This window comes from Aedes albopictus, chromosome 3, assembly GCF_035046485.1.
Source record: "Aedes albopictus strain Foshan chromosome 3, AalbF5, whole genome shotgun sequence".
NCBI lineage: Eukaryota > Metazoa > Arthropoda > Insecta > Diptera > Culicidae > Aedes > Aedes albopictus.
Window position 1 is genome coordinate 172,854,525 of NC_085138.1, and position 15,540 is coordinate 172,870,064.

The 15,540-nt window shown below is 38.0% G+C and overlaps 2 protein-coding genes across 3 annotated transcripts; one reads left to right on the forward strand and one right to left on the reverse strand.

The window, feature by feature from the left end:
- Nucleotides 1–230: 230 nt before the first annotated feature.
- On the reverse strand, nucleotides 231–12,458 carry LOC109401779 (ABC transporter F family member 4). Its single transcript, XM_019674393.3, has 4 exons — nucleotides 11,951–12,458; nucleotides 11,776–11,886; nucleotides 1,990–2,046; nucleotides 231–1,678 (listed from the first exon to the last, which is right to left on the reverse strand). Exons 1-4 carry the CDS (start codon nucleotides 12,294–12,296, stop codon nucleotides 327–329), a joined length of 1,866 nt encoding a protein of 621 aa, XP_019529938.3. The 5' UTR covers nucleotides 12,297–12,458; the 3' UTR covers nucleotides 231–326.
- LOC109401780 (uncharacterized) lies at nucleotides 2,132–4,237 on the forward strand. 2 transcript variants are annotated; one of them, XM_029862574.2, is made up of 2 exons: nucleotides 2,132–3,271; nucleotides 3,336–4,237. In XM_029862574.2, exons 1-2 carry the CDS (start codon nucleotides 2,775–2,777, stop codon nucleotides 4,219–4,221), a joined length of 1,383 nt encoding a protein of 460 aa, XP_029718434.2. In that variant the 5' UTR covers nucleotides 2,132–2,774; the 3' UTR covers nucleotides 4,222–4,237. The 2 variants fall into 2 exon arrangements, with proteins under 2 accessions (XP_029718434.2, XP_062698336.1); XM_062842352.1 differs by having other exon boundaries at nucleotides 2,133–3,271; nucleotides 3,333–4,237.
- Nucleotides 12,459–15,540: the final 3,082 nt, after the last annotated feature.

The following is a 15,540-nucleotide window of genomic DNA, read 5'->3' on the forward strand; positions in this document are numbered from 1 at the left end:
TCGGCGTATGTTCAGGGGAACGAATTTCAGGACATAAAGTATCAAAAAATAGCTCGATGCAGTTTATATTCCATACAAAACTCAAATAGGTACCATATTATATATTTCTAAAAATTGTAACTGTTTGATCATAGTCCAACTACCTATGTCTATGTGAATCATGAAAACACAAAGCGAAAGATTGCGGAGGCTTTCTTTTACGTTCTTTAATAGTAACAGATAATCCAACGTAGAGAATTACTTGTGGATATAGTAATACAGTTATGTTAAAACAAAAGAAAATTACTTACATCATCACTTCAGCGCAACAAAGGTCCAATGAGTTTTCAATTATCATTCTCTGCAGGAGTGTTAGTTGCATTTTTTAGCGTCACATCAGCACCACCAGCCTTTGCCACCAATTCCTTGTAATGCTCGACTGAACCCTCTTCAACATTCGATGGTAGCTCTGGTTCTTTCGGTGGTTCCGGAGATTCCGCCTTCTCGGCTTCCTTCTCAAGCTCCTGTTGCTCTTGTTGTTCCTTTTGTTTCTTCTTTTTGAGTTTATCGCGCACTTTATTGCCCAACCGGGAGGCAGCCATCACCTTTGCCACCCGCTTACTCTCCAGCCAACGCGAACCCCACGATTTTTCCGTTTCGTCTTCTGCCAGTTTCTGTTCCAGCAATGTTTCGTCACTGGAGTCGTGTATCTCCACAACATCTGGATCATGATCATCGTCATCGTCGCTAGAGGATGTAGGTTTTATTTCTTCTTCTGAACTTTCGCTCTCCGGTTCACTTTCATCACTTTCGTTATTTCCATCCGCTTGTTGGACCTTTTCTTCTGCTTCTTCGGTTTTTGTGGAATCATCCTTTGCTTGGTTACTTGTTTCAGGTTCTGAATCTGAAATTTCTCGTACTTCGTAATCTAGTTCTTCTTCCTGCTCCAAGCTTGTCAACTTTTTAGGAGACTCAACTACAGCCGGTTCGCTGTTTGCTCCAATCGATTTTACGGATTCCTTCCTGTTACGTTGGGGAGACTTGTCCTCTTCTGTCAGTTCGCCTTCTTCTGGCTCGTCTTTGTGATCTGATTTTTTCGGAGTAGCCGGAGTTTGCTTCTCTTTAAGCTGTTTTTCCAACTCTTCAATATTATCGACGAAAATGGATGATTTTGCTTTTTTAGCCTTTTCGTCCTCAGAATCGGAAGATATACATAGCGTTTCCGGGCTTGGGATCACAGGTATAACTTCCGGCGAGCTATCTCTGCTTTTTGGGGCTTGTGCTTCTTCCTTTGGTTTTGCGGGTTCATCAACCAACGGTTTCGGCTCGGGTTCCTTCTCTTTTGACTTGCTCCGTGATTTACGCACAGTCCGTTGTTCCGGACTAGATTTTTGGGCTGGTTCCTCGGGTAGATCTTCATCTCCGACCTGACGGATGCGGAAATTTCGTTTCAATCGAACTCGCTTGGATTGTTCTTTTGGAGGTGATTTCTTGGACTGTTTCGTGCTGTTGGTATTGTCCGGCTTTGCCTTTGAGTCGTTTGGCTTTTTTGTGGTCTTTTCCGTGTCGGAAGTAGTTTCACCATCTTGGTCAGAATCTAGCTCAATTTTCGTAACTGGTTCCAAAGCTAACTGGGAACGAATTGCTCTGGCACGAGCTTGCAACTCCAAGAGTTCCAAAACGGTCATTTCCTTTTCACCTGGATTGAAATGAATAAAACAAAAGAACTTTCTTGAAGTATGTTATGGTCCAGACCTTATGGATAAATTCAACATCTCAATTCACGGATGCCACGCACAAATAATCTTGTTGCAGTTGATAACAATAAAAAATAAATCATATTGACTATTCGCAAAATATTTGTAATTCCGTACAATTGTGCATTGGCATGGTTTTAAATAAGAAAAAAATGGGTTTGCAATTGAAGGCTTTCCATTATTTTAACGATTTGTCTGCCGATTGTCCGACATTATATATTGAAATATTTTGCAATTCATTTTGTGTACTTACTTTTCTTGCCACCATTTTTATTAGGCTTATCCTTGGGCTTATCGTTTTGTTTGACATCTGCAAAAAGATTTAATGATTAAATTAGAATTGAAAACAGGAATACTGCCCCACTTCGCATGGCAGTCCCATGTTGTTTTTCAAAGTGCTAACGTTTTGCACTGTAACTCCAATTGTTTTCAAAAAAGTGTATTCATGTGATGCATAAACTTTTCGTGGCACGTTGAGCTGTGAAATGAGGCGAGAAAAATATCAAATTTATTTTAAATGGGCTCGTGAGAGACAAAAATATGATTTGCATTAGAAACAACATGGGACTGACATGCCAAGAGGGGCAGAATAGTTTACACATAAAAGATGTCGGTACATATCTAGGTACATAAACAATATCTATTGTAGAACCCACATCCACGACTAAAAAAAATCTTACAAATGTGCGCAAAGCATCTAAAACTTGTGCAGTCTCAATTTTCAACCAAATGAGCTCAAATTTTGGGAGAAGACATAGAATCTGGTTACAAATCGAGTAGAACGGCAGTGTGGAGCAAAAACAATTTTTTCAACCACTTTACTGGCCCACCTTGTCCCCAAATACATTTTCCACAACGTTATTACCAGCATACGATTATCCCATACTAGCCTAGCATTGCTAGGATATTACATGTATACAAATATAAAACGATTTTGTCCAAATTTTAAAATTGCTAAGCAAGCTATGCTTTCTTTTCTGGACAGTATTTTTAAATTTTCTTTGCGTGACTAATTTTGTTCGACGTCTCCACGAAAACATGACTTTTATCGCAGAAAATACATTTCTATGGCAAAAATTAGCTGTTCAGCTGAGTGTAAATGTGACGCTTGATAATGCTATACAATTATTGCAACAAGGAGTAAAAATTCTATACATTCAGTTTGGATTACATACAAGAGAAGAGAACGAACATCTCTTGGATATGGCAAATCAAGCAATTGGAACATATGCCTTAGAAATGGACCTCCGAAAACCGGCTATCGGTGTCGCATGTGAGCTGAGTGGTAGAAGTTGTCGTTTGAAGTATGGCCGCAAATGGGGTCCAGTTGAAGTTACTCCAGGGCAAAGAATTTACCTAACATCCGACGCAAAATACGAGGACAAAAAGTCCGATTCTATAATTTTCGTCACCAACTTTGAAAAGCTGTTGACCACATTGATCCCAGGAGACGTTTTGAACATAAACGAAATGCAGCTTAAAGTATGTAAAATAAATGGGAAATACATGCAGTGCTGCATCATAAATGACTCTAGGTAAAAAAAAAATAAAAAAATTAAATTCTCGAAAAAAATATTACATTGCTTAATTTTTCAGAAGCTCTTTGTGTATGTTCTATCCTTACGACCAAATAGAAAACATTTCTACGGACAAAAGTACCAAATTGTCCAATATTAATGCACAGGAATGTTTGCTAGCTCTCAAGAAAGGATGTCGCTACATTGTCATACCTGATGTGGAAAACCACACGATGATTCATGCTGTGGATGAACTACTGCAATTTAATTTGAAAGGAGATCAAACCATCCGAACAATCGCTAGATTGGTAACCTCTGCTAGTGATAATCCCTGTATCAAGCATAACATCCAACACGTGGCAGGATGTGTCACACAGGACGCCGATGTCGTAAGACAGTGTAAGGAATTATGCAAAGCAGTATTGTTTGAAGTTTCGGACATAGATCAACTACCCAAAGAGGAAATATTTCGTCATGTAGATGTCTTCATCACCAAGCCAGAAATAATCGAGGCCCTTAAATTTCGCCTCAGGGAGTTAAATCAAACTGCTATGAGTACATTGAAACCATCTGTCTATCCACTGCAACTAGAGCAAGGACAACGTGTTCTATGCCAGTGCATAGAATATGCCAGCAACAATTGCAAAGCTAATGCTGTTATTTTTTGCACGCCCAAATCCTTATGCGAAGCAGAAAAACTCTCCCGCAGGAGTTTACCATGTCCAGTGCTTGTCACAACCGAAGATGAAGATGCGTTGTACTACCTTCTGCTTCGCAAGTACTGTTTTCCCGTCTTTGTATGTGGCGCCAAGTCTAACCGACAACTCATCAAGTATGCAACCATCTATGGACGAAAATTTGGATTTTTAAAACCGGGCAACTTTATTGTCAGTGGATTCGGTGAACACCTTGTTCAAGGGTTGGAAATGCGGTACGTACCAGACGACTTTATTGTTGGAGCCCAATAAACTTCACCAACTTGCAGCTCTTTTGTGTTTATATCCATCGGTACAAATGACAAAATCTTCTACATCGAGGGTGAAATGAATCTAGGGTAATTCGCCAATTGTTGAACGGTTAGTACCGGCATTTTGGTTTTCGTTTGTTTTTCCGAGCATAATTCCACTTTAGTTGAAAAATATCCAGTGAATGTCTAGATCTACTTAGGGCCCATATAGCCGAGGCGGTAAACGCACGGGTATTCAGCATGACCATGCTGAGGGTGACGGGTTCGATTCCCGGTCGGTCCAGGATCTTTTCGTAAAGGAAATTTCCTTGACTTCCTTGGGCATAGAGTATCTTCGTGCCTACCACACGATATACACATGCAAAATGGTCATTGGCAGAGGAAGCTCTCAGTTAATAACTGTGGAAGTGCTCATAGAACACTAAGCTGAGAAGTAGGCTTTGTCCCAGTGAGGACGTTACGCCAAGAAGAGAGAGAGAGAGAGTCTAGATCTACTTATCCCTTATACTGCCTATTGAATTTGTATTCCCTTAAATTCCATTTTCTAAGAGAAAATAGAGCATTTGTATGGGAAGTCTGTAACCCAAATGTTGAACGCTTCCTTAAGCTAGCTCATCCTAATGTTGGACCTAGGGGCAAGACACTGTGCAAACGAGTGCAACTCTGAGAATTTCTGAGTAACTCTTTTTAGCAATGATCGACGAAATTTATCGAAAGACATCCCCACAATTGAAATTTTCATTCAGCACATGCAACACTTTGCAGTTTGACATTGGTGCCAGATCACACTTTGGCATAAATGGGAGAAATTCTGAGGAACTGTGAGGAATTCTGAGAAACACCTCGAACACAGATTTGCTCTCGTTAGATCTGTCCTGCCCCTAGTGTTGGACGGTTCTCGCCAATTGTTGAACGGTTGAAGCTTTGTTCGTAATTAATGACGTATAACCCGACATCAACCTATCATTCACCTATTTTTATTTTGGCCACCAAACCCAACATAGACACGAGAGTTACCCGATGTGGGTCCAACAGTGGTCCAACATTTGATAAAATTTGACCCGACTTTGACCCGACATCCGATATTTTTTCACTCTGGCGGACTTTTTTCCGGGTTTTTCGTGTTTTGTGCCCAGCTAGTCCGAGCTAGTGACAATTAATTTAAATGACAAGAAATCGCACATTTGAAGAGAGCTCTAGTGGACTGAAATCGTTTTAAACATGACTAGATGCAAAAATGGCTGAAAAGATTTGTCTTTAAAAGCCCCTGAAACTCTCCTGGAAACCCATGGGACCCACTCAACCCCCAAGAACACACATGGAACGACCCTGAAATCCCTTGAAAACCCGTGGGTTGCTCTTGAGCCTCCTGGAACGCCTTGAAATACTCCTTGGACCCCCTTAACACTCTGAATTCCTCTTGAACACCTCTGGAACGCCTTTGAAACTCATTAAAAAACCACTGGAATCTTTCTGAAGCCCACTGGAACACCCCTAGAACATCCCTGGAACGCCCTTGAAACCCCATGCAATGCACGGTTGGGTAAAGTGAAAAAAAAAATCTAGCAGTCATGGTCCTAACATCGTAGGTTATGCCAGTGTCCAACAATTGGATCATGGATGCATAATGATAGTGTGATAAGAAAAATATTTTTTTCCAAATTAAATTACAATGAAAATGTGATTTTAAACAGTGGTAAACTGTTAATGACATCCTTCCATGTCTTGTAACTATGGTGTGCCTTTGATATTTGTGGTCGATTTGCCCGCAAAGCTTATTTCGTAACAGCAATTTCTTAAAATTAATCTTAAGAATTGTGCAGTTTTCGTGTCATCAGCGGTACAAAATTTTCAATAAATTTTTTTGACATAAAATATGTATAGTTTTGTAACTTAATTAGAGCAATATCGTTACCCACATGTATATGCATCTACATCATAAGTTTACGTTGGATGAAAATTACTTAAGTAAGGTTTATAATAAAATTTTCAGAAACTGTTCAACATTTGGGTAGTGTTCAACAATCAGCGAATTACCCTATAACATTCCTCAGAAAACCATTTCTCAAAAAAAATATTTCTTAAAACGCGTCATTCCTCAGAAAGAAAATAAAACCGTTTTTCGAAATGGTTTATATTAATCGCTAAAATCAAACATTTATTCGTAAAAAATCACCGGAAGAAACATCCTGCCAAAAATTCTCATTTGACAAGAAAAACTTTGGAAAAAAGCATGATTTGCCTTTACAATTTAGGCTATTAGTATAATTGGCTTCTTTAGCAATGTTGAGATAATTCCATATTCTGAATCTGCACGCCAAACTGAGTCGAAATCCAAATTTTCATCTACTTTGGTGGCCGGGAACCTATTTAAAAATCAATTTGAAGTTTGTATGGAAGTGATTTGTCGAATCACCCCTCGTCACATTTTGTACTTGGCGGAGCTGTCAAGCAGTTGCCTAACTGTCACAAGATGATTTCAAAAAATCTCTTCAAAATTGATTTTAGGTATCAAAATTAAGTTCTTAAAATCTGAAAAAAATCATACTGACTCAGAAAAAGGTGCTCTTTGTATAAAATTGAAAAATCAATAGGGGGATTCACTTAACAGCGTAAACTGATTAAACTGATTAAACGTCACGATCACCAAGGCAATCTTTGATTATTTCATTCGCAAAATCATGAAACATTTCAAATTAGCAGAAAATCATGGCTTACGCAGCAATTTAATCTGTTTAGTGAGTACCCCTAATATATTTTCCAAAATTTAAAAACCCAATTATTGGCATCGCAACTGCTTACTTTTTCAACATACATTTTCCCTTCTTTTCTGCATTGACCAATCCAAATTCCTATGTGGTAGTGGTTTGTGTTCAGATTTCCCGTGTTAATCTATCTGTAAGAACTTTGTAAACATCTTTTGTTCTCCCGTATATGGATAGGCTTGTGATAGGTTACGTGAGATAAAATTTGGAGAACTCAATAGGCTCTCTCTCTCTTCTTGGCGTAACGTCCTCATTGGGACAAAGCCTGCTTCTCAGCTTAGTGTTCTATGAGCACTTCCACAGTTATTAACTGAGAGCTTCCTCTGCCAATGACCATTTTGCATGCGTATATCGTGTGGCAGGCACAAAGATACTCTATGCCCAAGGAAGTCAAGGAAATTACCTTTACGAAAAGATCCTGGACCGACCGGGAATCGAACCCGTCACCCTCAGCATGGTCATGCTGAATACCCGTGCGTTTACCGCCTCGGCTATATGGGCCCTTAACTCAATAGGCTGTTCTTTCGAATTGCACCTTCCAGAAAATTATGGGCATTATAACAATCATCGGTGTTAACGTTGAACAATTCGTCATTGAAATTATCGTCATCATCAAACATTTGAAAGCAGTTTTTTCGTTCAAAACGAAAGATTTTGCCATAAAAATGTATTCACTGCATTCCACATTGAGAATGGAGTACAGTGAATACATTTTCGTGGTCATTGTTTTGGTTTACAGCAAAAAACTGCTTTTCATTTTCTGAAAAAGTGATGACGGATGCTTGAGGCTTAAATTGCTATAATATTTATTATATATTTTTTAAATTTCTAAACACCTGTGCTTGTGGTGCCGATAATTACCTGAACAGTGTAACTTGAAAGAACAGCCTATGTAGAAAAGAAGGGAAAAGTGCAATTCGAAAGAACAGCCTATGCAAAAAAGAAGGGAAAATCTATGTTGAAAATGTAAGCAGTTATAATTTCAATAATTTTACTAAATGCCTTAATTCTAAGAAAAATACCTATTGTTTAAAAAGAAGAATCATTGTTTTCCTTTCGGCATTCAAGAAAGGAAAACAATGTCCCTTCTTCATCAAAAATATTTTTGAGTTGTTATAAGAATTGTTGGCATTAAAACTGCTTATAATGTTCACTTTTTCTATTCCATGGTATTTGAATAATAATATAAAAGTCCTTCTCATACCGCATGAATGAAGGGCCTTTGAAGCGAATAATTAGGGACAGCCATTGGGATGAATCCCTCCAACCATTTACGTAGAAAATGTTGGAAATAAAAACAACGGCGAGGCTTTGTTCTCCAAACCCAGGCACTGACTGAACTCGCTACCAGCTCAGTGCCTCTCCTTTATTCAATCTAGGTATAGCGCATTTAGTTCACCACTGGACTATCGCACTAGTTTTCACGAGTGCGAAAACGCTAATAAAAGTGCGCGATTGCATCAAATCAACTCGGTGTCTTCAGAGCACTTGTTCACCATAGATTGAAGAAATAGTGCGCCGAAGACATCAACCTGATTTGATGCAATCGCGCACTTTTATTTACGTTTTCGCACTTATGAAGTCGCAGTTCGCAGTCCAGTGGTGAACTAAATGCGGTATATAACATATTTACAATTTATTTCCGATTACCTACCAGTTGATACCTAGCTCTCCACTGAGCTGTGTGATGCACTTCCAAGGATGTACCTACCATTCAACAGAAAAACGTGGTCTGTTGACTCTTTCCGAGTAACTCAAAGTTTTCAACAGAATAATATTTTTAATATAAACCGGCCATAAATAAACTGATCCATAAACATCTTGTACACTGGACAACAACAATAGAAAATGCGTTTCCTCTGTAAATTTTGCATATCACAATTAAATCGTTATTCATGGCGAAACACGTGCTGCACAATTTTCACAAATATCTATGTAAGGAACAAAACAGTAACAAATTTTGAAAACGACGTATAATCAATGCTACACCATTGATTATACGTCGTTTTCAAAATTTGTTACTGAAAACATTTTATAGCAACTGGAATGATGATATCATATGCTGATTTATCGACCGTATTCTATTAATAACTTGATGATTTTGTGGCTATATCGGTCTCTTTCTACTCATAAGTATAAGGGAGTAGAGATCAAAGTGGATAATGAAATGATAGATATGATAGAATTCGCTAGGTAGCGAACAAGTGTGAAAATTTTATAGAAGGTGAAATTAGGCAAGTAGGCCATGTATTGAACGAATACATCGAATGCGTGAAACTTCTGCCGTGCGACCTGTGCTTTTAAACAGATCGGCTTGGTTGGTAGTTCATACCACCTTACCAAGACTGGCAAAAGTTTCAGGCACCCGACTGCCTAATGTATTGTTCTGTTTTCATCACAAATTCTATCGATCGGTAGCTTTTTCGGAATTCGCACTCCGTTCATAGAGGTATGTCTATATCGCGGCGTGTTCTTCCTATTAGCTTTTTCGATCTTATAGGATAGAACACTTTTCTTTTTGAGCCAAATTTTTCATATCATATGCTGATTTATCGACCTACCGATCGATAGAATTTGTGATGAAAACAGAACAATACATTAGGCAGTCGGGTGCCTGAAACTTTTGCCAGTCTTGGTAAGGTGGTATGAAGTACCAACCAAGCCGATCTGTTTAAAAGCACAGGTCGCGCGGCAGAAGTTTCACGCATTCGATGTATTCGTTCAATACATGGTCTACTTGCCTAATTTCACCTTCTATAAATTTTTCACACTTGTTCGCTACCTAGCGAATTCTATCATATCTATCATTTCATTATCCACTTTGATCTCTACTCCCTTATACTTATGAGTAGAAAGAGACCGATATAGCCACAAAATCATCAAGTTATTAATAGAATACGGTCGATAAATCAGCATATGATATGAAAAGTTTGGCTCAAAAAGAAAAGTGTTCTATCCTATAAGATCGAAAAAGCTAATAGGAAGAACACGCCGCGATATAGACATACCTCTATGAACGGAGTGCGAATTCCGAAAAAACTACCGATCGATAGAATTTGTGATGAAAACAGAACAATACATTAGGCAGTCGGGTGCCTGAAACTTTTGCCAGTCTTGGTAAGGTGGTATGAACTACCAACCAAGCCGATCTGTTTAAAAGCATAGGTCGCACGGCAGAAGTTTCACGCATTCGATGTATTCGTTCAATACATGGCCTACTTGCCTAATTTCACCTTCTATAAAATTTTCACACTTGTTCGCTACCTAGCGAATTCTATCATATCTATCATTTCATTATCCACTTTGATCTCTACTCCCTTATACTTATGAGTAGAAAGAGACCGATATAGCCACAAAATCATCAAGGAATGATGATAGTTTGAGAACTTTCAAGATAGGTTCAATGATCAACATGTAACTGTATACAATGGTAATTAAACGTTTGAACCATTGTAGAATATTTTTATGGATATGTATGTATGTATACATCAATTACCTTAATTTGTTACCTATACCGTATACGGTGTTTGATGTTTGCGCGTAAGAACACTATTATAATGTTAAAATCCTTGCCTATACTATTATAGTATAATACCATTATGATAATGATTATGATAATGGTATAATACCATTATGATCAAGATTGTACTGTTTGTGTATCGAATTATACTTTTTAGCAGAGTATATTAAGCTTTTCTGGGGAATAGTGCTTTCTGGGGAATGGATTTTTGGGAAATGGTACATTCTTGGGAATGGTACATTCTGGGAAATGGAATTCTAGGGATTGGTTTTCTTGGGAATGGTTTTCTGGGGAATGTTTTAGAATAGGTGAAATAACTTGTATACAGCATATCTAGAATTTTTCAGCACGAGCTTTTTTCAACGTGTTTTGCAACTCATCCAAATAACTAGGTACATAGGTATACGGATTTTTTCTGTATGTATTCACAGATGCGCAATAGTCCATTTTACGAGCCGATTTTATGAATGAATTTTAACAGGAGGTAGCGTCCAATAACCCGTGAAAATCAATATCATCATCAACATTGTTGTCACTTCGTAAAATGGCTCATATCCATTGAATAAAAAAGAGGTGCATTCTATAGTAAACATTCTAATAATTTCAGTGATAGTAAGGCGATTTCAATATCAATGTTTTCACGAAAAAAGTTAACATAAATTTATGTTACAATTTTCCGCTTGGCTAAAGTGAGTTAGGAGATAGCTTTCTATGTAATAAAAAAAATGAATGTTCAAAAAATACACTCAAAATTGAGTGACCTATCTTGCCCTGCGGTCGTTTATAAGGAGATTATACATAACGATACATTCTGCATAACCAAAACCCATTTTGTTTTATGTCCAATTAGAGTGAATAGTCCTGTTCAATGAAGTAGGTTGAACATTGTTGAAGTTGCTGCATCCTGCTCTTACTTATTTGTTGATGAATAGGTAAGAGCAGGATGCAGCAACTTCAACAATGGTCAACCTACTTCATTGAACAGGACTAATGTTTCAAAAAATACATACCCTTAACTTTTGTGGATTCATGGTAGTCAGCTAACAAAATTATCAACATAATCATAACACATTGCAAATAAATAACAATTGCAATAGAAAAGCCCTAAAAAGCACACTGCCTATGATCGCATAATTGTCCCATATGAATAGGAAACCCAGCAAATATGGGACTGATATGCGATCATGGGCAGCACATTTCTCATTGTCTTGACAGAGCAAAAGACTAAAGCCAGATTTTCCAGTTGGAAAATATTGAGAAAATGACTTACCGGGTTCCTTGTCCTTCTTGGATTTGACATCTTTAGACTTAGTTTTCTTTGCCGCTGGTTTTGCCATCTCCACTTCAGAATCCGATGAAATCTCATCCAGGGATATATGCTCTGTAAAGGCAACAGGTAATTATTTTTACTTTGTTTATTTAAAGAACAATACTATTTTACTCACCCACAATCTTCTCATCCTCGTCCGAGGACGATTCCGTATCCGTGGGACACTTGGTGCTGTTGATGATCGACAACAGTCGCTTTGTGGATATGCCGAGCACCTCATCTAGACATTGCTCCTGAAGAGATTCGATAGATTTGCCTTGCAGAGAGTCCGGAACGAGACACTTCACCTCTTTGGGCTTTAGGCACGAGAAAGCTTGCCTGATCAATTCCACCCGATCGTCCACAAAAGCGCCCAGCGGTTTTATATCGAGTGGTTCAGCCTTGATTTGAACCGGATTTACTAACAGCGCTGCTGGGGGATCCGGCTTGGATTTTTTCAGCTTATTTTTCTGTGTTGGCATTTTGTTCAAATCACACTGCTGTTTGTAACCGATAATGTGACAAATTGCATCAGATTAACTTTAAAAACTAACTAGAAAAGTAAAACTAAGTAATTTACAAAGTTTTGCAAATTTTGAAAACACTCCGGCCAGGACCGGTAAACAAAGCGCACGCAAACTGCAGCTGTCATCGACAACACGCTCGGTATAGAGAGGCCAAATTATGCATATTTTTACCCAATTTCAAGATTGTTTCATAAGGGTCGGTTTTTTTACGTTGCACAGTGGCAAACTTGCTGAATTTATTAAGCAACAATTGGGTTGTTTAGTGAATAAAATATTGCTATTTTCTGTAGCCTAATCGAAAGAGCTCATTTTTCTGAGTATAACGTGATTTTATTGGATTCGAATACCTTTATTTTGATGGTTAAATTAACAAAATAGTTTTAATTTCCGTGGATAGAATGACAGTTCAATTGGTAAAATGACAGTTCGACCCGAACAAAAAAATTTCCCCATACAAACTTTAAATGCATTTTAAAAATAGTTCCCGGATTCCAAAAATTATGAAATTTTGGATTTCGACTAATTTTTGGGCGGAGAATCCGAATCTGAAATAATCCGGATACCCCTAAAGAACCCAATTGGGGGCTACGAAGGCTGATGAGCCGGGAAACTCTTCCTACGGGGTTTTTATGGGAGTATGAGTATTGCGAATCTTTTCTGAAATCCGCATACTGGCCAACAACTAGTGCGCCGACAGCCCATGCGCCGGGTTGTGCGCCATACAAAATGTAAATAAACAAGTGTCAAAATGGTTCGCGCCAAGAGCTCTATCTTTCTTAGGGTTCGGATCCATGTTTTGTCTAAAACATTAAACTTCCTAATGTCTGGAAATATGGTACAACAAAGATATTATTGACGGTAACAACGCTTTTACTTCATTAAACCACTGATTAATAGTGATTTGACTAGTGAAAAACTTGGCGCGTAGGCAATCGGCGCGCAAATTGTGCGCTGGTGTGTGGATTTGAGTTAATCGTCGCAAAGTGCCCAACACACATTATACCCTGGCGCGCAACCAAGAGGTCGAAGAGAAACTTGTCAAAATGCAAAAAATTCTCGAGAAGCCCAATAAAAAAAGCCAAAATTTTTCCCTCCGCTTTTTTACAGAAAACCGCAAACAAAATCATCACCTTCGTAGTCCCTAATACACGAAATGACAACAATGTTGATGATGATATTGATTTTCACGGGTTAGGACGCGAGCTCCTGACAAATTTTCATTCAAAGATAGGGCTCGTAAAATGGACTTTTGAAACACCACAGGCAAACAGACGTAATTCGTAGAGGAAACTCATCAAAAGCTTTAGCCCGGTGTCTTTTTCATGAGTACACTACCATCTGTTGGTAGAACCGCGCGAGACACTGTCGGCCATGATGGATTTCGATTTGACGTTTGTCTAACACGCACACTACTACACAAATCGCCTGTAATTTTCGTTTGCATCATGCACTGAAAAACGTCAAAGCGATCGAACACTAGCGCCTCTGATGGAAGGATCGCGGAAATCAAATAAAATTTGAATCGTTAAATGCATGTGCCAAGCTGTTCTGAAGAGTGTTACATCTGTTTGTCTGTGTGCAAACTATGAAAAACATAAGGTGTTGTTCATTTCCGATTTGCTGGATATTATTAATGAATAATGCTGTCATCATGTATCAGTTGATTTTGTTTTAGGATATACTTTCATTCCAGAACCACAAAACCATTATGTTAGATTGAATACGTCTGATCAATTTTATTTCATCAATATTTTACTACATTGGGCTTACAACAGTGAATATCTTATTCATCAGTAGGCTATCTTTGTAAAGCGCACTGGAAATTTATTTGAGCGGACACTTGTTCACGATGAACCTTAGCGTTTCTGGTTTTGTTGCTTCCTGATAAACTACTAATGCGTAAGCATAAACTGCATAACTCTTCATTACGCTATTAATCCGACTTGTGCTTTCCTTTTCTGATTGTATTGCGATCTGCCTACAAAATTATACTAGTTCAGATGACAAAACTAGGTTTAGTTAGCCAAACATCGCATACTTTGAGTTACATTGAATCATACAAGTTTTAACAACTATCGTTGCTTGCAATGGCTTGATGTGTTCATCAAGTGAGTCAAAAAAAAACTAACTTATGTGGATTCAAAATATAATCTATAGTTTTATGAATAATTATTCTAACTCTGGGACTGTTATAAGTGTGTGGGCAGATCGCAATAATTTCAACTAAATAAAATCATATGAACGCTGTTCTTGTACTAATAAAATATGCTTGTGTTTCTTTTTTAATTTTGGAATTTTTACAATGCATGCCAATCAATATATTCTGAGGGTCCTGATCAATCCTTCTGTTACTCTAGCGGTTTTATATTAGTTTGTATTTTCATGCGTTTATGATGGTTGTGCAGTTGTAATTATCTGCTAAGTTCTTATTCGATGAGATATTGAGTGAAGGTTTACAAGTGCGATTATGTGTCCAGCATGGTAATATCGATTTATATAGATGTCAGTAGTGGATCTGGCAGCAAGGCTAAATAAATTCAAGAAGGTTAACTGCATTATAAACATCAGTTCATCAAAATGCATTACGCTTTATCCTTACATTTGCATAAATACTTAGGTCATTATTTTTGTATTTAAACCAATTTTGACAAACTGTTACAATCAGGGATGGCATTCACCATTTGCAAAGAGTTACATTCACTTGCTACTATCTCAGTTCATAAGCACGCTATCAAAAAACAATGTATGGATGACTTTTACCTTGTAGTTTTATCTGAAAGTTTGCCGAATATCATAAGGGTCGCACACGCATGCTTAACTCGTGAGCGAGCTGTGAAAGCAACTCTCCACGCCGTGAATGTAATTTACATTCACGGCGTGGAGAGTTGCTTTCACAGCTCGCTCACGAGTTAAGCATGCGTGTGCAACCCTTATGATATTCGGCAAACTTTCAGATAAAACTACGAGGTAAAAGTCATCCATACATTGTTTTTTGATAGCGTGCTTATGAACTGAGATAGTAGCAAGTGAATGTAACTCTTTGCAAATGGTGAATGCCATCCCTGGTTACAATGCCTAACGTAAAAAGGATATGGTTTGAGTTTTTTTTTCAAGCATTATATATGGTCACAGGGGAATAGGCAACATTTTCTGGTTTTGAAACATATTCAACAGGTTGTTGACAACAACTGCGGTAAAC

Bases quoted from the DNA above. Each gene is read 5' to 3' on its own strand.
- LOC109401780 (XM_062842352.1), top strand. From the start codon at position 2,775: ATGACTTTTATCGCAGAAAATACATTTCTATGGCAAAAATTAGCTGTT. The intron at 3,272-3,332 runs GTAAAAAAAAAA...TTAATTTTTCAG, and splicing joins TGCATCATAAATGACTCTAG to AAGCTCTTTGTGTATGTTCT.
- LOC109401779 (XM_019674393.3), bottom strand. From the start codon at position 12,296: ATGCCAACACAGAAAAATAAGCTGAAAAAATCCAAGCCGGATCCCCCA. The intron at 11,887-11,950 runs GTGAGTAAAATA...TTGCCTTTACAG, and splicing joins CGAGGATGAGAAGATTGTGG to AGCATATATCCCTGGATGAG. The intron at 2,047-11,775 runs GTAAGTCATTTT...ATCTTTTTGCAG, and splicing joins CAAGAAGGACAAGGAACCCG to ATGTCAAACAAAACGATAAG.